The sequence below is a fragment of the Ambystoma mexicanum genome, chromosome 2q (genome assembly GCF_040938575.1).
Source record: "Ambystoma mexicanum isolate Mex_15411 chromosome 2q, UKY_AmexF1_1, whole genome shotgun sequence".
Taxonomy (NCBI): Eukaryota; Metazoa; Chordata; class Amphibia; order Caudata; family Ambystomatidae; genus Ambystoma; species Ambystoma mexicanum.
The window spans coordinates 1,149,275,946-1,149,297,849 of NC_090924.1; the positions used below are offsets into that span (position 1 = coordinate 1,149,275,946).

General features: G+C 48.1%; 1 protein-coding gene across 1 annotated transcript in view; it reads left to right on the forward strand.

Annotated features, from left to right (window-relative positions):
• The window catches only part of ASNS (asparagine synthetase (glutamine-hydrolyzing)), a 299,686-nt gene that overhangs the window by 180,398 nt on the left and 97,384 nt on the right, over positions 1–21,904 (forward strand). The window contains exon 11 of the mRNA XM_069648540.1: positions 593–748. Coding sequence (XP_069504641.1) covers positions 593–748 — 156 coding nt within the window. The remainder of the gene's footprint in view (positions 1–592; positions 749–21,904) is intronic.

The following is a 21,904-nucleotide window of genomic DNA, read 5'->3' on the forward strand; positions in this document are numbered from 1 at the left end:
TTTGTGAGCCAGAGTGTAAATCTGATTTGTGAAGTGACGAGGAACCAATGGAGTTGTTGTCAGGGCATGGAAGAATGACCATGGCTTAAGGTTGCTGATATGTTGAACTTTATAGATAACCTTGAAATGAATCTTTTGTATGCAAAAAGTGTTCTGCGCAAAACCTCTCTGACCCCGACTAGATACTGGTTCTGTCCCCCATTCAAGACGACTATCCTGGGTGTGCACATTTATATGGAGTAGTTACCCCTACCACTGTCAGACACTTCATTCCAAATGGTAGGAAAACAACTGAGGCTTATCCCCAAAACCGTTCAACACTTTCCATAGGGGCCACATCAAGCACAGATGTCCATCACTCCCATTAACTCTTCAAGATCCTTCTGTTGTAAGTCCCGGACACACTATTCATGCCACTTCCATCTTGCATTGGTATTACTTGCATGAAAAATATGTTAAGAAATGTTGTGCTGTAGCAAAATATTTAATGTTTAACCTTACAACTATTGCAGAGTGTGTTGAAACAGCCAGGATTATTTTATGTATTCAAAAGTGGACACATACAGTCACTTTCTTTGTGCTCCTTTTGTAGAATGGAGTGGAAAAATATCTGCTGAGAGAATCTTTTCAGGACTCCAATCTACTTCCAAAAGAGATACTGTGGAGGCCCAAAGAAGCATTTAGTGATGGACTTACATCTGTCAAAAAGTCATGGTATACCATGATCCAGGAATACATTGAACATCAGGTAATCAATGCATGAATTAATAATTCAAGTATCATGTCATTATGGTGAACATATAACCTTAAAGATCACTGTAATGGGCTATACCGGCCGTTAAAAAGCTGCAGACCATTTAACAATAGTCTCTGGAAGTTCAACAGCCAGCTTAGCCCTGTATTGTGTTTCGAAGGCTACAAACACGTGTGCCAAATGCCCAGGTGTGCATCGTACAACATGTATGTTTATGCTAGAGAGAATAATCTCGTATGCAGACGCTTTTTGGGTAGTTAGAGTGGATTTTTAATCTTTCTAAAATGATGAAGACAGCATGTTCCATGTACAGTGTGACGGAACAGCCCATCAGAACTCTTTATGAATGCAAATGTTGCAGCCACAAGTGCATGCTCACACACAAATTGTGCCTGCATCACTCAGTCCAGCATGCCGCTGTAGTAGGCCATTGGTTTGTGGCGCATTGTGCTTTTTTTGTGTCAACACAGCACTCATAAACTGGCCATTTGAGTGTGAGAAAAATTAAAATTCCTGTGTATAATCTGGGGTTGCTGGCAGAGGGGCAGTTGAAATCACTTCTTTGAGGTAATAGAAGCTTTGTAGCATGTATTCAGTCCACACTATTTTATTGTCAGTCTTTTGCACTTCTTTGAGACCATGTAAAAGTAGCCTTGTATATGTTGCAAAATCAAGTATCCAGGCCCTGCAATAATTTCACAACCCTAGAAACCTCTGCATCTCCTTCACTGTCATGGGCTGTGGCGAGCACAAAGGCAACGTGGTCAGGGATTCATATTTTACCATTTGCTGATATTAACTGTCCTAGATATTAAACCTCTTGTAGACAGTACTGCAGTTTTGTTTTGTCAACCTTGTACCCTTTGCGAGCCAGACGCTGTAGGAGTGTAATGGTGTCTTGCCCGCAGTGCTGCTCATTGTCACTGCATACCAGCAGGCCGTCCTCGTACTGGATGATCCTGCTGAACACTAGGATGTTACCCAAATCTGTGCGGAGTGTTCTGTTAAAAATGCTGGTGCTCTCACAGTACCCCTGAGGCAATCTTATGTGTTCGAACCTCCTCCCACATGTGTAAAGATGGTGAGGTACTGTGAGTCTGGGTGTAACAGTATTGAGAAAAGGGCATTTATGAGGCCCACCATCGTGAAATGGATTTCTTCTTTGGGAATGCTACACAAAACGTGGCAAGGTTAGGAACCACAGGAAACTCTTGCTGTACTACACAATTTAGAGGGTGCAAATCCTGAATAATCCTCCAATTGGCCCCCATTGACTTGTTTACAGGATAGATGGCCGTGTTACATGGAGAGGTAGATACTACTATTGTCCCTTGGTTGAGGAGGGCACTAATGGCATCCCTAATTCCCTCTTCCGCCTCCCTGGAGAGTGGATACTGTTTCACTCGGGGTAATACTGCTCCTGGTTTTAGTGTTATGTGTACTGGGGTCACACCTTGTAAGAGCCCTATATCATGGGGGTTAGTGTTCCACAATCTTTCAGGCACCTGCTCCAAATCTGCCTCAATAAACTGGGGCGAGGCTGCTCGGACCATCAGTGGACAATGGACCTCTCGGTACTGTACTATTATTTCAAATGGGGTACAAATCTCTAGCACTATTTCTCTGTCATCTGGCTTGTCCTCGAACAATTCTGCGTCAGTCACCTCCTCCAGGGGCATTGTGGGTTCAATGCAAAGCACTGTGCGCTACTCGCACCCGTCCTTGTTAGTCCCTATCACAACAATCCTTTTTGCAGAAATCACTAAACCTTGCAAATCTAGAGACAGTATTGTACCTGCTGCCAACTCGGGGGACACTCCAAGGTGAAATATGAAATCTGTGGGCACTGCCCAGCACTCTTTGCCAATCTTAGGCACTCCTCCACAAGCACAGTTATCCCATACACAAACATGTCCGAGTGCACAGGGTTCCCGCGAACCACCACCTCTACCCCATTGCGTGAATAATGAGCATTGCCCTTGTTTGTTTGTTTATTTATTTATAATGCGCAGCAAACACGGAGGTAACAGAGCGCAGCAGTATGAAGGTGCAAGGCTTACAAAGTTTGAAGTAGTTCACAAGATAACAACATAAATGTACAGGTAGAATTACTTATAGGCAGGAAGTAGGTATACATGTTCAGATTATATTCAATTCAAATATATAAGGTTCCAACTGTTATTTACAATGAAGGTCAGTGTCAACAAGGTGTAGGGTTGTGTAGGCAGTTGTGACAGTCTTGCGTGCCTTCAGTAAAATTGAGATAGGAGATATATCTCTTTCTAAAATGTGGATAAGGTTGGTCTACTCTCAACTCGTGAGGCAGGGAGTTCTAGAGTTTGGCAACCTTCACTGGAAAACTATTGCTGCCAATCTTGGTAAGTCGAAATCTCGGTACCACAAGGCAGTTAGCGTTGCTAGCTCTTGTTGGCCTACTAGATGTTCTTCTCAATAGTTTGTCTATGAAGTAGCTAGGGGCAGCATTGTTTAAGGCTGTATGGGTCAAGGAGGCCATTTTTAACTGTTATTTTATTATGGGTAGAAAGCCACTTGTGTTGACGTCTTGTCGAGACAATGTGTACTCTTTTGTTCATGCCTAGTGTGGCTCTTAGAGTGTTATTTTGCAAAATTTGTAACCTCTGAATAATTGCTTTGTTAGCTCCACTGTAGAGAGCATTGCAGTAATCTAACCTGAATGCTTTGGCCAGGATAATGCAACTGTCATTTGACAGGAATGGCTTGCCAGCTCGGATAAGCTTACATGAGTAGGCTGTTGTAGATGCCAGAGATTTCACTTGTTTATCAAAGGACATGATTGAGTCAAGGTAAAAGCCAAGGGTTTTTACCTCCTTATATACCCTAATGATATTTCCATCAATGGTGAATTAGGAGTATTTGTGACCTAATTTATTGATGTTAGAGAGAGTACCTGGAATTATAAACTCTGTCTTATCATCATTCAGGCATAGACGGTGGATGGCCATCCATGCCTGGATGATGAGATTGACACTATTCACCAGCGCCAGGTCCTTACCATGATCCCCAGAAAGTGGGAGGAGAATCTGTGTATCATCTGCATAGTTAGTGTAGGTGATACCCAGAAGGTCCAGATCATCGAACAAGGGTTTGGTGAATATATTGTATAGAGTAGGGGAAACGCATGAGCCCTGAGGTACACCACACAGGATTGGGGTGGGGTCCGCCGCTGCTGATGGGGAGAACACCCTCATAGTTCTCTCACTCAGGAATGATTCTATCCATTTGATAGCCTCTGTGGAAAAGTGGGCTGCTGAGTCCATGTGACTGCAAAGGACCTTATGATCCACCAGGGCAAATGCAGCTGAGAGATCAAGTAATATGAGCAGTGCTATCTTCCCGTTATCTCTCAGCTCATCAATCTGTGTTTTCAAATCAATCAAGGCAGTTTCTGTCCCATGTAGAGGGCGGAAGCCAGATTCTCTAACCCTTAAGAGCTTATGCATCTCAAGGTATTTATGAATCTGCGTATAGGCGACTTTGTCGAGTATTTTAAGTAGAAATGGTACCGTTGTGATAGGGCGGTAGTTGGTAGCAATGAGTGGATCTAAAGTTTGCTTCTTTAGGAGTGGGAGAACCCAGGATTGTTTTAAGTTGGCAGGGATGGTGCCGGAGGAGAATGAAGCATTGATCAATTTAGAGATAAATGGGGAGAGGTCTCTAGCAGTGTCTTTTATAATCTGTGCTGGGCAAATATCTCCTTTGCAATTAGATGGTTTGAGGGATAAAATAGTTTTTTCTACCTCTAAAACAGAAATTTTGGTAAAGCAGAATCCATTGGTCTGGGCAGTGGGTATATCACTAAGTGGAAGGGTGTTAGCGGAATGTGGTAAGTTCAGAGAATCTTTCTTTAGTTTTATTTTATTTTGGAGAGTGTTTATTTTATTAGCTAGTGCCTGTTGGATAGCTGAGCACCAGGTCTTATTTCTATTACATATGTAGGGGATGGGGGTCGGGGACTCAAGTTCTTTTAGTATGGTAAATAATTCCTTCATACTTGAGTTAGATTTAGTAATGCGCTCAATATACGAGTTCCGTTTTGCCAGGCAAATTTCGTTTTTATAATGCGCAGAGGTAGTAGTTAGCTTGTTTTTATTCTCAATGGAGGGGCATAGGCTCCAGGCAGTTTCACACTTTCTTTTCATGAGACGTAGGTCCTTTAATTGTGGAGTGAACCACTTGTTGATGCGGGCTTTGGCTTTACTTGTTCTTAGTTTTAGTGGGGCAATTTTGTCCAATGTGGTAAGCATGATTTTGTTGTAGTCATGCACCAAGGTACTCGGGTCAAGATTATCAAACAATGTGTTTAGGGTGGGGAGAATAGCAGGAATCACTTTGTCCACTGTGATATTCTTTTTATTTCTAGTGAGGCAAGGTGGCGCCTTTTGTAAGGCCATATGTTGGGGTCTGGTGGTTAATAGTGTGAAGGACACAAGTTAATGGTCAGTCCATGGTTGAGGAGTGATAGAGGTAATAGTACCTGTGCAGTTGTAGTCGGCTACCCAGCCTAAGGTTCTACCCTTAAAATGAGTTGGTTTGTTAACTTTTTGCTCAAGCCAAGTGCATTGAGGGTTTTGGCTATTTCCAAGGTGAACTTATCCGCTGGATCATTAAATCCTAAGTTAAAGTCGCCTAGCAACAGTATTTGGGAGGTAGCATTAAGGTTGTTGGCGAGTATACTATGCAAGTCGTCCTCAAATGTCCCGAGTGGACCTGGAGGTCTGTATATTAAGTGCATAGTAAGTGATTGGGAATTGTTTAGAGGGAGTTTAGCAGTGAGGATTTCACATGATTGCAAAGATTGGTGGGGGACTAGTCTCAATAATAGACTCTCTCTGGATATGATGGTGATTCCTCCCCCTCGGGTTCCATCTCTATCTTGTCTGGAGATAGTGTGTCCGTCTGGGATAGCTAGCATAAGCGAGAGTCCTGCAGCATTATGTAGCCAGGACTCTGTTATGGCGAGGAAGCCTAAGTTACCGTTGATAATTAAGTCAGCCAAATCTATGGTGTGGGCCACGAGGGATCTCACATTTAGAAGTGCTCCTTTGAGGGAGTGATCGTCTGTTTTGACTGAAATCTGGAAGGGAGTAGGAGTATTGGCGACGGTAGGTTTAAGATTAGATGTCATGGTCTGATTTGCTGTGGCGCAGAAATCAGATGAGGGAGTAGGCTGGTTGGTAATATTAAGGTTCATACTAAGGTGACAGTTTGTTTTCTTATTTGTTGGTGGTAGAGATCTTGTGAGCGGTTCGTGCAATTTGGAGACTCTAGCATGAAGTTTAAGATTTCTGTTGGTCGTAATACATGGGAGAGTAGCATAATCTCCTGAAACCATAGTGTTGTGATATTTAGGAGGGGCAGGGCTGGGATTATTTAAAGCCACATTTTGCAAGCTATACAGGACTGTTTCCGCCTTAGCTGGAGGGGTCTCGTTGAAATAGTCTGAAGTACTAGTAGCGAGGAGTATTGTGGCAACCATAGTAAGCTAGGTAGTGCTTTGTCTTAACATGTTTAAAGGAAAGGCGAGGTAAAGAAGAGAATGGAGAAAAGTGTGCCGTGGGCAAAGACAGGTGTCCTAGACAGTATGGGCAGATTAGGTTATGGAATAGGACGCAGTGTTAGTTTAGATGTACTGTCAAATACAGTCAGGTAGGAAACTGTGGGCAGGCACGTATTCCAAGTCGCAAGGATGGTGCAGATGGGACCAATGCAGTATATGGAATTTAGGAGTTCATGTGTAGGTTATGTTCATGAACAATGTACTGGGCACATGTGCATGAGTGTGTCAACGCACAGTCCTCGGCCAAATGTAACAATGAGCATGTATTCAGAGCATATGCACAGGTGCATAAATGCAAAGGATTCAGCACATTCATTATAAAGATAAGATAAATGGAATCAAATGTTCAGTAATACCAGGGCTAGCAGTTGAGCTGGAATAAGTGGTACAGTCATATTATCGAAGAAAACATTATATAATGCTTATGTTGACTGGCATAATAGTCATGGGTGAGTAAAGAAGGCATAATACACTATGGCCCTCATTCTGACTCAGGCGTTAAGGGGTTTACGGCGGCGTAAACGGCGCCGACCCTTAACGCCTCATTACAAGGTTCCCTTTGCGGGATGGCTTTTAACGGCTGCTTTTTTGCAGCTGTTAAAATCCATGCCGCAAAGGGACCTTGGCGATAATTAAGGCACCGTAATTTACGGTGCCGTAATTATCGCCTTTCCCCATTCCCATTATGCCCTATGGGGCGAAAATGGGAATGGGGAAGGGTAAAATGGGAAATGGGGATTTACCGCCCCACTCACCTTGGAATGGGGCAGTAAATCCGCCAACCACCATGGCGTAAACGCAGTTTACGCCATGGTGGTAAGGGTACGGCCCAGACGGTAAATTACCGCCTGGGTCGTAATGAGGGCCTATGAGTGCATTTATTAGCAGACTTGGGATGGGCGCAGAAGTACACTTGGCAGAGTGTGCGCAATCAGTACAATCAGTGCAAGTATAGGGTGCACAGTAAAATATAAAAAGTAATCGGGTGAGTTAGTGCACAGTAAAATATAAAAGCAATCAGGTGAGTTAGGGAGAAGCGGTTCGAAATTTTGATAGACTGTGTAACGTGGGCATGTCAAGGTGCAGCGTACACATTCTAAAAGGGTGGTTGCAATCAGGCGAATAGGACGTACTATATAGATAATAACACTAGTACAAAAACTCTGTGTGCAAAACAACTCAAATAACAGTCTTATCGAGGGCAGAGCACAAAGTCAATGGGGAGTCATGGGCCGAGCGCAAAGTCAATGGAGAACCACGGGAAGGCAAAAGGCAGTATTACGTTGGAGTCCTAGAAAATTACTTGGTGGAACCACAGGACGTTACACATGCCATAGGTGCTGGAGGCAATTCTAGAGGACCATTGGGCGCAATTCGTAACGGTCAAGAATAGTACGCGGAGATGGCAAAGTAAATAATCGAGCGGCAATAAGGTACGTTATAGCTAGATTTCAGCCTGTTGTTTACGGCAGGACTAGTTCTAGCAGTTGGCTAGGAGGTGAGTATGTTGGAGTGCAGCAGTAGTGATTTGATTGCACGAAACTGTGCGTCACAACTTTAAAAGAATAGGGGGAATCCAGCTTCAAAGGCAACATGAACTAGGAGTGGCTAGCAGATGTCGCAGATCATTTAGAGAGCCATGATATTGTTGTATTACCTTAGTATGGAGTCGGCGCCAAGTTGGGCAGCATTTCTGGCAGAAGGCGTGAAGGCTAGTGACAGGCGAAGGACAGGACGCAGCCTTGTTTCCTGGGCATTGGTGAGGTAGGCCGGCTTACGCCTGCCGGCACTGGTTTGGTCTAAATGAAGGCACCAGTGGCCAGTCTGAGCATGGCATCAAGAGGTTAGGTTAGTGGATGGTGGGTGCTGGGACATCATACCCCTGGGTATCTTGGAATACGCACTCCTCGTGGTGTGCAATGGAGAAAAAGGGTTTCAAACAGCGTTTTTCTCTTCCAGGTACCATGAATCGGATGCAATGGTAGTGGTGCTGCTAATTTCCCTCAGATCTTTGAATAGCTGTACTCCGCTCAGTATAAATGCGGAATTCGGTATCCAGGCATAATTAAGCAGCCTGCGTACCGCGTGGATGCTGTAGATGCTGCTTTCATCTCCTGGGCATACCACTGCTCATGCAGTGGTTGAATGGAGCTCCTGCTCCTGGAAAGGGGGATCTTATTGTGCTCATACCTGGGGTGGTACACACTATGCCAGTGTCTTTAAATGAGATAGTCACATGGAGTTTTCTGGGAAGATCCCTGCCCAACAAATTATCTGGGGAGGTTTTGTAATACAGCAGGCAGGGGCACAACACCTTCCCCCTATTTTGATGTCAACCTCTCAGTGTATGGAACTGTGGAAATAGCCAAAGAGAAGTCCTGTGTGTCAAGAGTTTGGGCCGATGGTGGGAAATCTTGCTCACTGAGCATGAATTTGTGGCACCCTTGTCGACCATAAAAATGAAGTGTTTGTGTCCTATCTCTGCACCCACCAAGGGTTCCTCATCAGGGAGGACTGTCATAGATAGAACTGGGCATGCAAGCGCTCTCTGTGGGCTGCCCTAGTCAGTGTATGTGTTCGTCCCGTGGAACGTGAAAGGGTTGTTTCCCATCATGCTCACCTCTCGATAGAGCACTATGGAGCAGTTCGGTACTTCGTTGGGAGTGTGCATGTTGCCCTTTCCATGCTGGGGCATGGTTTGCCATGTAGTCTGTTGTAACTGCGCTTGCACCCCGAAGGGGAAAAGTTGAGAGCTGCGTGTATGCTTGATTTATTTCGTAGCGTATGGAGGTCATCCTCTGTGGTGACATCTGTAGTGTGTTCTGGGGTGGTGGATGGTAGTTATTGTACAGATTGTAGCCGAGCCTGTGTCTGCTCCTGCACGCTCTCAAAATGTCCCTTCTTCCCACAGCTCCAACATGTTGATTCCCCCACCTCTAGGCCCCCTTCCCCAGAGCCCCCCAAATTCACTCTTTCACCTCTAAACCCACCTCTTCCACGTTGAGGCCCTCCTTGCTGCCACTCGGAGCCGGGGTGTTGAGGCACGCCTCCCCACTGTCCTTGTCCTCCTCCTCCTTGCCAGAATGCCACTATTCTGACCTCTGCTTGTGATTGCGTGCCCCATGTTGTCTCTGGCTTTGTAGCTGTGGACACCATCCCTTCTATACAGCTATTTTAAGCAACTCATTTGCCTACATCTGATGTGCTGTTGACTTGTCGTGTTCTTTTATTCGTTGAACGTGGTTTATTATTATTGTTTGAATCTCCGGCCACCCCTTTGCTTCAATGCCCACAATATTGACTAGTGCCTTCTGAACTTCCTACGGTAAGCCCCGTTTTACCACAAAGTAAAAAAGAGGAACTGATTGGTCTAACTGGTTCCCCCTCTCTGCCCTCCACATCTCATGGACCTTAATAATGTACTCCGAGGGGTCTTTATCATCACCCATAGTGTATTGCATAATGGCTTGTATGTCTGAGGTGTCAGTGTACATTCGCTGAAGCGCATCCCACACCTGTGCTCTGAGGTTATTGAACAGTGTGCCATTGTGCGTATAGTCATCTAACCTTACTCTGGGTACCCTGCGTGTATCCACCCATCCCCAGTCTGATCTCCCACGGTCGCCACCAACAAACTTTTCATATCACCTACAGCACACACGCTGTCTAATTTTTGAATGCGTATATCCACTTTCTCGCCCCTCCTGTTACCGGCGTGAGCACCGTAATGGGATTGTTTTTGTCTATTTGTGCCAAGGGCACATACTGTGGTCTGCCCATGCCCCCTTGTGAATCGGGGGCATCTGCAATCCTACCCTCTTCCCCTCCTTCCTTCCGACACTTCCCTTTTACTTTGCTACTGCCATCCGGCCAAACCTCCTTAATCTTTCGTCCTACAAACTCTCAACCCGGGATGATATTTTGGGTGCCTGTTGCGCCTTCTCACTGGTGTCCTCAAATTTATCTACCATATTCGGCTCGTCTTCTCCTGGATCCCTGTCTGCTCCTCTATTAGACCCCGCTGTCCTATACCCTGTGTTGCCTGCTTGCCCTCCCTCTTTCTTTTCAATATGTACATCTTTCATTGCCGTACTGTCCAATCTGAATAAAATGTCCCCGCTCTCCACTCATCTAGACTGCTCCCTTTCGCTTCACTCTGTACTGCTTGTAATCCTGCTAACTCTGCTCGCACTGATTCTAATGCTTCTAATTCCTTCTGTACTTTGCACTCCTGAGGTAGAGCGGTTATTGTAGTGGGTATATACGGGGACGCAGGAGCAGTGGCTGGGGTTGACACATAGGTTGGATTTGTGTACCCGGTTGCTGGTTGGGCTGCCAATGGATATATCCCCCTTTATTCTGGTTGCATCTCGCTCCTCTCTGCTGGCTTCTTCCCTCCGAAGGTATTCTGTACTTTTTCTCCATCTGTGTCTTCCACATCCTCAATCATCTTCCACAAAGCTAACATTTATTTTCTGTTCTGTAGCTGCTTCCCTTTGCACTTATCTGCTAGAAATGTAGTCATATGTTCCAAAATGTCCTTGTTGTGAGTGCCCTGCTCTGGTTAGGAGCGGGGCATCCCCCTTGTGTTTCTACCACCCATTGCTTATGGTACTTCTCAATTTTCTCCCGGTACAAGAGCAAGGCATTGTACATGTACTGTATGTGGGTCTGCCCTCCCATTACAATGATGTGCGCGCTCTAAAGCATCCCTGCACTCCTACTCACATGCTGCGCACACTACTGATGTCACAGTGAAAAAATCAATTCACTGTCCCCTCCTCCCCATCAGCCCACATTACTTTTCCCTTCTTTCCCTTTCACATAACCCACTCTCACACTCCACCCACTCAGAACAAATCACTATTTTAACAGTGCCCCCCCTCTGGCCTTCACCTTACACAAGAGAACATGACAAGACACTAAAACAATAAGTTAAAATGGTTCCATGTCATTTTGGGATGTTTTTTCGCAGGGTTTTTTACTGTGATTTTTTTTACATTAGTTTTGGTGGGGGTTCCCCCCCATTTTCTTTAATTTGTATTTATTCCCAAACACCCACACCCCATATATATAATTTACTAACGCCCCAAAAAAATTTGATGGGTTTTTTCCCCAAAACATTTGCGGCAAAAAACCCAGCGTAAAAACATCCCGCGATGAAAGGACATCGTACCGTTGAAATAACAAGCTAAAACAACAACCACTCCTGTATCTGAGCCCACTAATTATCAGGGTCTCCTACAGTTTTCCTTTTTCCTCCATTACACAATATAAGTGGTACCACCTTCTCCCCCCTCTCGGGTAGACTCCTCCTAAAAAAATCTATAATAATAAAAGTAAATAATCAGATCCACACTATACAAGCAACCTTGTCCTGCACTCACTAGTACACCACACTCTTCCCCATATACCCCTCCCCTACTTGTTATCACTTGCAAGGGTGTACTCGCATATGCATTTTCAACCGAACTCCTCCAGCACAGGGTTCCAACAATGGCCTGCTCTCTCCCCGGAGCTGCACCCCACTTCAAAGAGCAGACACGACATCTGTGAAGACGGCTCCTGTACACCTGTGAGAGTTATGTGTTTGGGGAATGGTCGCTGCCCCTTCGGAGAAGCGGCTTGGATGCCTCCGTCAGTGCAGGAGTTTGATGGGATCATGTCGGGGTCACAAAATGAAGGCATGCCCATGGCAATAAAAATACAACCCATTAGGGATAAAGGAGCGAAACAGTGCTTGCAAGGATAACAAGTATTTATTTCTACACAATAGAAGTGCATCAGCAAAGAACTCTGCTGCTGCTCTGGGCTCCGTAGGCATGTGAAGCACCGTCACTGATGATGTGATCATATATAGTACAATTCTACAATTCTAATTGGAAGAGCTCTATACATTTATTTATTTATTGTTTGCTTGTTAGGTGCTTTTACAGCACGTAAAATACTGTTTCAAAATGCCCACAGGGCAAAGGGAGGGAACAAGGGCCTGGTGCATATGGGATGCTAGGCCATTGGTCCATCTTCATTCGTCCATCTCCGTCCACGTGTGTGCTGCTGGGCTTGTCATCCGTGGTGAAGTTGGCCTAACAATGAATTGGCTACTAACACAAACACTGTTACTTTATCCTTGCAACTGTGCACCTGGCAGATACAGAGATGAACTCGTGGGGGACGTGGGGGGGGGGGGGTCTGAGGTCACACTAACTCACATGCTCACTCATTTCCAAGACAGATCAGCAACTCCCAAGGTCCTCTACCTTCGGTTTGGGCTATAATTTGCCAGCACCCTTCAGCTCGCTGCACATAGCACATGACCCATTTGGTGAAATAGCCTTGCCTTCTGATCTTAGTGATCCATCAAGGTGTGCAAAAGTCTTATGGTCGGTGGACTCGGTTTGGATGCTCCTGTGGCATGCTGGGGTCTCAGGAGGAAAGCATTGCAAAGCTGTATTTCTCATGTGGGGATAGTTGGGAGCAGAAGGGCCTTACTATCTGTCCCATGGAATGGTACTGCCAAGAGGCGCGCTCTCCCTTCTCATGGCCTTGCAGGGTGCATTTTTCCCTGTAACTTGTAGAACAATGGATGGTTTCATGGGCTCTGTGGGACCTGGCCGGGGTGGGGGTCATATTCGCTCTCATGCAAGAGATCTAATACTAAAACCTATAATGCTGTTCACTGCACTTGGGCCTACGTTCCAAAATGGCTGTCATTAGCCGAGATGGCGTTTACAGCTGCATCTACTGTATAGCCTCTAATGCATGCACTAGAAGAATTGTGCACCCTCCTCTGTGTGCACCCTCCCTACTCCCTAGCTTTGCTCCGTAATGTTTGTTTCTCATTCGGTATCGCCTAGGCTCTCCTTCCCAAAAGCTTTCTGGTGGGTTGTAATGCCATCATCTTCCCAACATACTTCCTAAAAGAGACCCTCTTCTTATTGCTTGCCAACAGCTTAACTAAGTTGCGCGAACCAGATTTACCTTACCTTTATTATACTGAACACCATCCATCTTTGTTTGTAATTTCTTAACTTTAAAATATTCTGCCATGTCTCTTCTTCCCTCCAAAAACATTTTGTGCAGTGATAAACTGAGAGGGTCCGAATATCAACATTCTGCTTCTGGTTCAATGCCCAATTATGTCTCGTTATTTTAGACCCCACACAATTTCTTGTAGCAGAACAGACCCAAGATGTTGGCCCATTCCTTACTCTTATGTCCCGTCCCTTTCCTCCTTACTGCATGGGTGTCCCTTCCAAGGGACGGGAGATGGAACCTTTTTCACCAGAAAAACCTTCTTTCCCTTTAAACTTAGAGGCGTGCGACTCTGGGAGTATGCGCTGCCCTGATTCTGCCCTCCGGCGCCACACCTCAGTCCCCTTTTCTGTGTCGATGGGAATGTGCTGAATTCACCATCACTCCTGGGTTTGGCTTCGGCCATGTAATTCCACACGTGGATACTTCTTCTCTTCTGTCTTTTTGCCTTTTTATCATTCAGGTACTCGGCCCTCAGGCATTACGCTCCTCCCCGGTGCAATTCGACTTCTAATGGGTTCAGCAGGTGCCCATCCTGTGACGGGCTCTTTCCAACTAAAGAACCCCACACCCTCTGCCTATGTTGCCTCTGCCCAGACCACGGCTGGCAAGCTTGTACCGTGTGCGACGCGCTCTCCTCGAGGTCTCTGAAGAACAGACTAGCCAGGTGGAGGGAGCTTTTCCAGAGATCGCCTCCAGAGGACCCAAACGACTTTGTCTATCATTGATCCAAGCCCAAGGTAGGGCAGCTCTTTTCCAGCGCTCCCCGAAAGGGAGACTCCTTCCAAAGGACTCGCCCGCGCAGGAGGGACCGCTCAGGTCCTCATACCAGCACGAGTGCCGAGGCTATATCAGCTACCGGCCAGCAGGAAGAGGGGTCAGTTGATCTTCACGGTGACAGTGTTGAGGAACCGGAAGGTTCTCTTACCGGGTAGTTACCCGAGGGGCCATGCCCTAGTACCGACAACATGTTCGAGGGGGCACCTTTACGCAGTTCTACCGGCAGATCTGCCGTGGGCGAAATGCCTACACCCTCAGCCTGAGGAAAAGGGTAGGCCTCATGATCCACACTCAAGAGTCCTGGATGGGTCTGGGCCCAGTGAGCCAAGCATCATGGTGCAGGCACGTGGAAAGCAGCTCGACAAAATGGCTGCCGTGCCAGACATTGTTGACATCCGCACGATACTGTACCAAGACAGGGAGCAGGTGGAGGTACGTGTGTCAAGGTGGGACTTGTGTCAACCAGGTACGTGGTCTACAGCCTACCCTTCCTTTGCACAAGGCACGTTTCCGCTGCGTCCATATTTACAGGGTGCGCAACAGCCCTAGCAGCCGCCCGCTACCCCGTCAGTATCGCCTACCACCCCTCTGGCCTGTGAGGACAGATTCTTTGAAAGGTTCCTCTGGCTCAGGAAATTTCCTCGGATCAGGGTCATCCTCAGGGACGTGCTCCCGCCAATGGCTCTGGTGCCGCAGGCCCCAATACAGATGCCCCTGCCTCCTCTTCAGCCTCCGCTGCCTGCTCTGGCCCCCCAACCGATTGTGTAGGCGGTTCTGTACAAGCCTCCGCTGCAGCCTCTGGCTCCGGTCTCCACACTGAGCCTTCGGCTCCCAGTACCCCTCCACCGATACCGGACCAACCAGACCCTCAGGTGGACACAGATGAGGAGGAGGACCCTGACACACCGTCGTCAGCCAAAGCCTTCCACAAACGTCTTGCAGGGCTGGCAGAGTACTTGGGCCTTCCTCAACCTGAGGTGAAGCAACTATCAGAGGGGGTCATTGCCGATGTCTTCACGCTACGTCCTGCAGCAAGAACGGGGATCCCGATGCAGAAGGACGTTGTCGCTTTGGCCAAGAAGGGCTGGCTCAAGCCCCACTCGGTCCAGCCAGTCAATCGACACCTGGACGCCAAGTACAGGAAGATGGAGGGGGATGCACTCTTGCTATCGGCCCACCCTCAGCCGCACTCTTTGTTGATTGCTGTGGCATCACTATACTCCAAACCTCAGTTGTCCTCTGCCTCTTCCTCTGCGGCGCTGCTAGGCAAGGAGGAGAAGATCTTGGAGGTGTACGGGAAGGAGGTGTACGGGAAGAAGCTGTATTCCACCACGTCCCTGTATCTTGGTCAAGCCAACGCGGATGCCATGCTGGCATCTGTTAACTAGAGGCTTTGGCAGGAAGTTGCCGATTTCCTCCCAGAGCTTCTGGTGCAGAGCCAATCACGATTCAAGGCGGACTGGCAGAGGCCAATATAGTGTCACAAGACATCATGGAGACCACTGTGGCCCACATTGACACCTCTGGCCAGGCCGTCTGCATTGCCACGGAAATGAGAAGAACAGCCTGGCTCTGTGCTACGAAATTCAACCCGGATGTCCAGAAATGCATATTAGACCTTCTGTTTGAAGGGGGTGACCTCTTCCACTCCACCACGGACGAGGAACTGGACAATAAGAAAAACAGATCCCAAACGGCCAAGTCTTTATACATTCTTACAAAGACCATGCCCAAATCGTACACCCAGTCACAGCAGTGCTTGGACAAGGGGCGTACATACAGAGGGTCCTGCGGCTTCCAAAAACAGAGTTCCAGGCATCCTGACCGTTCGCTGACCCAACATCAGCCCAAAGAACAAAAAGGGGTGGAGTAAGGGCTTTTTCCAATCCCCCTCCTCCGCAACAGCCTCATAGGGAAACAAGGCATGACACGCCCCTCCGGGTCCATGTGTCTACAGTGGGGGGCAGGCTTGCTCTCTATGCACAGTTCTGGTGCCAGAATTTTGCGGACCCCTGGATCCTTTCTGTAGTATCCATGGGGTACCGCCTACCCAACCCAGCCTCCCTGCTTCCCTTCTACTCCCACAGGTTGGCACAGCAACGCTTTTGGTGGAGATCCGGTCGCTTGTCAAGAGCCAGGCAGTGGAGGAAGTCCAAACCTCCCAGCAAGGTTTTGGCTTTTACTCCAGGATTTTCACCATTCAGAAAAAGAACCAGGCGGGCCTGAGAGTTGTGCTGGACCTTTTCACCCTCAACCTCTCGCTACCTCTACACAAATTCAAGATGGTTACCCCATCTTTGATAACGGAGACATTGTGCAAGGATGTGCTCCCTGGATCTGAAGGATGCATACTTACACATCCCGATTTGGCAGCCTCATCGTTCTTTTCTACGATTCAGGATCATGGGCTACCATTTCCAATACAAGGTGCTTCTCTTTGGCCTCATCTCGGCCCCCATTGTCTTTACCAGGCTAATGAATACAGTGGCAGCCCTCCTCAGGGCTCAGGGATACCACATCTATCTGTACCTCGACGACTGGCTCGTCTGGGCTTCATCTCCAGAAGTGGCGCACCGCACCTCTCACGCCCTTATCAACACACTTCATGATATGGGTTTTTTCGCTCAATCTCAAAGAAGTTGCTGCTGTAACCTATGCAGACTTTGACCTTCTTGGGGCTCATCTGGCACACAGACTCTGAGAGAGGTTTTCCCACGGAAGACAAGATCACAGCCATCAAGATGGGTACTGCGCACTTCCTCAGCAGAGAAGTGACATCGGCCTGGTTTTACCAACACCTTCTGGGTCTCATAGCAGCAGTCCTATTAGCCGTCCCCCACACGTGACTCAGGATGAGGAGGATACAGCTGCACTTCGCGGCTTCATTGAACCAGGAACTGGGCTTCCAGGCGGAGATGATCATTGTTCCTCCTTCTCTTCACCCGGACCTCACATGGTGGTCCAGGGACTGCAACCTGCGGACCGGCAAGCCTTTCCGACAACCTACCCCATAGGTCACCATCACTACGGACTCCTCTCTCTCGAGGGATTGGGGAGCCACCCTGGACAACCCTTGCATCCATGGCACCTGGACCCGGCAGGAGCAGGAGTACCACAACAATTGTCTGGAACTGAAGGCTATCTGGCTAGCACTCAGAGCCTTCCTTCCCATTATCGAGGGAAAGGTCATCCTCATTCAGACAGACAACTCGACTAGCATGTTCTATGTCAACAAGCAGGGAGGCACCAGGTCCCCTCCACTTTGCAGTTTTTCTGTCAGCATGTGGGAATGGGCCCTGGAGAACAACATCTACCTTAGGGCCGTCCACCTTCTGGGGGAATCCAACCTGGAGGCAGACATGCTCAGCAGACTGCGAGCGGACAATTACCAGTGGCAGCTAAACAACCTTGTTCTGCAGGATATCTTGAGCAGATGGGGACAACCCTGGGTGGACCTCTTTGCCTCCTGGCACAACAGGAAGTGCCGACAGTTTGCCTCCTGGCAGGGGCAGGGCCCCGGCTCCCTGTCCGATGCCTTTCAGATTCAGTGGAACGGCATGACAACATATGCCTTCCCGCCCATTCCGCTGACACACAGAGTGATATGCAAGATCAAGGAGTCTCGCCAGCTCAGCGTCATTCTGATAGCTCCATGGTGGCCAGCCAGGCCATGGTTCTCGGAGCTGCTCAGCCTCCCATTCCCCTTCCTATGGGCCCATCATATCTTCTGGCGCAGCAGGGGGGCAGGGTCATTCACCCTGCACCACATAAACTAGCCCTCACAGCGTGGTCCCTGAGCAGGTCACGCTAGGACACCTCATACTAATCTATAGATCATACAGGGCGCTAGGAGCAGAACTACCATGGCCCAGTATAAGAGCAAGTGGATCATGTTCTGCCACTGGGCAGACTCTAAGGCTATCAACCCCCTTGCCCATTGGATGATGTGCTCTCCTTCTCGGTGCACCTCGCCCACTCGGGCGTGCAGGTATACACTTGCCACACTTACTTGGCAGCCGTTGGGGCCTACAGAAACGCTGAGGAAGAGGTTTTCCCCTATTCCAACCTGATTGTCAAGAAGCATCTAACGGTGCTCGCCAGACTCTACCCGCCCATCAAGAACCACACCCTGGGCCTCATTAGGACCCAGGCGGTAAGGGGTTTACGGCAGCGTAAACAGCGCCGACCCTTACCGCCTGATTCCGAGGTCCCTTAGCGCCATGGAGGTTTTAACACCTGCTTTTAGCAGGTGTTAAAATCCATGGCGCTAAGGGACCTTGTTGTTAATTACGCCACCGTAATTTACGTTGGCGTAATTAACGCCTTCCCCACTCCCATTATGCCCTAAGGGGCATAATGGGAATGGGGAAGGGTAAATGGGTTAATGGGGACTTACCGCCCCACTCACCTCGGAATGGGGCGGTAAGTCCGCCAACCACCATGGCGTAAACTTAGTTTACACCATGGTGGTAAAGGTACGACCCAGGCGGTAACTTACCGCCTGGGTCGTAATGAGGCCCCCTGTCTGGGACCTCAATATAGTGTTGGGTGCCCTGGCGCACAAACCATTTGAGCCAATGGCATCCGCGGACATCAGGCTGGTCACCATTAAGATGGCCTTGCTAGTCTGCCTCGGCTCGCAGGATAAGTGAAATCAAGGTGCTGGTCGCCTCAGAGCCCTATACTACATTTCACAGAGATAAAGTAGTCCTGCGGACGCACCCAGCATTCCTACCTAAGGTGCCTTCCGCATTCCATCTGAACAAAGAGGTAGTGCTGCCTGCGTTTTTTGCTGAGCCCTGAGAGTTCTGCACTGCCTGGATGTCAGGTGTGCCCTAAAATTCTACTTGGACAGGACCAAGGGCTTCCGCAAGTCGGATGCACTTTTCCTCAACTTTGGCGGATCTAAACCAGGTTATCAGGCCTCCAAGGCCTCCATAGTTCGTTGGATGGCCTCAGCCATCAAAGAAGCTTACAAGGAGCAGCATAAGCCACTGCCGGCTAACATGCATGCACACACCGGCAGAGCCAAGGCAACGGCCATCGCATTCCAGCGGCATGTCCCCTATCAAGTCATAAGCAGGGCGTCCACATGGGCCACCCCTTCGGCTTTCTGCAGGTACTACTGTTTGGATGCCGGCTCTAGATCAGACGCGGCCTTCGGACAGGCGATTCTTAGAAACCTATTTGCTTAAGGAGGGTCTCCTCTCCACCCTAGGGCTACACTCAGTTGTAACCACCCATGCAGTATGGAGGAAAGGGGACAGGACGTAAGCGTAATCATAAGTTACTCACCGTAGTGACTAAGTCCTTAGTCCCCTTTCCTCCGTACATCCCACCATCCTCCCCCCTAATAAAACTGGTGCCATTAGGCAATGTTAATCTTTTGTCGACGCGTCTATTGGGACTGAGGTGTGGCATCAGAGAGCGGAGTCAGGGCAGCGCATGCTCCCAGGGCCGCACCCCCGCATGCCTCTAAATTTAAAAAGGAAGAAGGTTTTTTTCTGGTGAAAAAGGTCCCGTCTCCTGTCCCTTGGAAGGGACGCCCATGCAGTATGCAGGAAAGGGGACTGTTAGTCACTACGGTGAGTAACTTATGATTTCTGCAACAGGCCATCCATGGGCACTAACATTGCATCTGCTCAATGACAATAGGATGTTCCCTGATTTCTTTGGCCGGGATTCCTGAAAGAAATGAAATAGCCTCTTCCTTATTTTTATTTGTATTTCATAGAAGAACAGGGAGGTCAATTTCGAACAAAAATGACTTAACAATAATACATTTACAGATTGCAGAGGCATTCCAATGCAGGGTGCCTGTACAGTAGCACACAGATGAGAACAAGTAGTGAGCCAGTTTATGAGGGTGGAAAAAATGGGGGCATATTCCAGGGACAAACCAAAACAAATAGAATTTATTTATATAAGAAAGCAGATTACTTACAATCCTAACATTAACCTAAGGGGGCAGGTCCATTCCTGGGCATGCAAACAATGCCATGGAACGTATCCTGAATGCCTGCCACTCACTTAATGCCATTCTCTCATGGGTGGATTTGTTATAAGGAATGCAGGCTTTCATGATAACCCTCATTCAAAGGGATTGTGTCCTCTGATGTATTCCGTATCTTTGATAGATCATCTCCCAGCTTGCTGGCCTCGAATTTTTTTTTCAGTTGAGGGTGCTGCGCGTCGACGTCCCTTGAGCCAATGTCCCTCGACGGCCTCCGTATTGGTGCCGATGTCACCACGCGTATAAATAGACTCGCGCAGCGTCCGTTACCAGTTCCGTTTTTCCGCGCTTCGTGGGGCCTCGGAATATCGTTTCTCAGTTCTTCAGTCAAATATATCAATTATTCCTCGTGAATACTGACTCGTACTCGATGGCTTCCTCACCCGAACTGACGACTCCACGGTCCGGCTTCAAAAAATGTCGAGACTGTGGAAAGAAAATGTCGTTGACGGATCCTCACAGGATCTGTTTGTGGTGACTGGGAATCAAGCACAATTGTTCGGAGTGCGAGGACTGCATGTCCATGACGGCGAAAGCCTTGAAGGAGCATAAGGGGAAGCTCGAGAGAGGTAAGGCAGTTAAAACTTCTTCGAAAGTTTCCACGGCGGAGTCGAGACATTCGTCTCCTCGCCATCACAAAAGACATTCTCGTTCTAGGTCTCGAAGCAGTTCCCATCACTCTTCGAGATCTAAGCATTCAAAAAAGAGATGTCGAAGATCCCCTTCCTCATCTTCGTCTTCCGTTTCCCCAAAAAGGGTCTCCTGCCCCACAAAACATAGCTCTCAGGTTGAGTGGGAGGAATTCAGGAAAAAGATGCTAAGCGTCTTCGAGAAAGCGGCCTCGACCCCCTCAAAGACTGCTGAGGGTGATACCCTGGGTGAAAGACCCGAAAAATCAAAAATCCGCCAGTCGCAGTACCCAGCAAAAGAAGCCACTCGAGAGCGTCACAAACCCTCAAGTAAAGGCAAAGTTGCGTCTTCCACGACATCGTCGAAGATCCCTTCGACACATAGATCGGTATCGTCAACGCCGTTATCGAAGGGTTCTTCGACACACAGGTCAGTCAAGTCGACGCCATCTTCGACGCCGACATCAACGCCGAGAAAGGATAAACCCACGGCCACCTCACAGCCAGTGGCCATACCCAGAGCCTTGAGCACGAGAATGTCGTCGACAACCTCGAGTAGAATCCCAATACTCTCGAGTTCATCGAGGCCTCTACCACCTTTCTCGACGCCTTTTTCGATGGCTTCAAAGCCTTTAAGGTCCGCGTAGACGACATCGACGTTTTCTCAGCCAATCATGACGAATTTGGCTCCTTCTGCTCTGGAAATGGGATTTATACCATTTTCAAGACCTGATCACTCCAGAGTCTTATCTTCTATTTATGAAGAAGGGGAGGATTCGGATCAGGAAAGATCTTTTGAGTTGCAGGGATTTGCAACTCCTGCACCAGAGGAATTTACCTCTGAGGAAGGTAGGTTGAAAGACCCCCATGAATCCCTACAGGAAGCAAGTGGGTTGGACACTTCCCCAGAAATGGAATTTGCCACACCAGACCCAGGGGAACATTCTGAAACCCCTTATAGAACCTTGATGGCAAGGATAATAGAGTTTATGGGATGGTCCAAACCCTCACCTGCTTTTCAGCAAGACGACCTCACAGACATCTTGGTCAAAGGTCCATAGGAGGATCCTGTGGTGCCATTTCATGCGGCATTA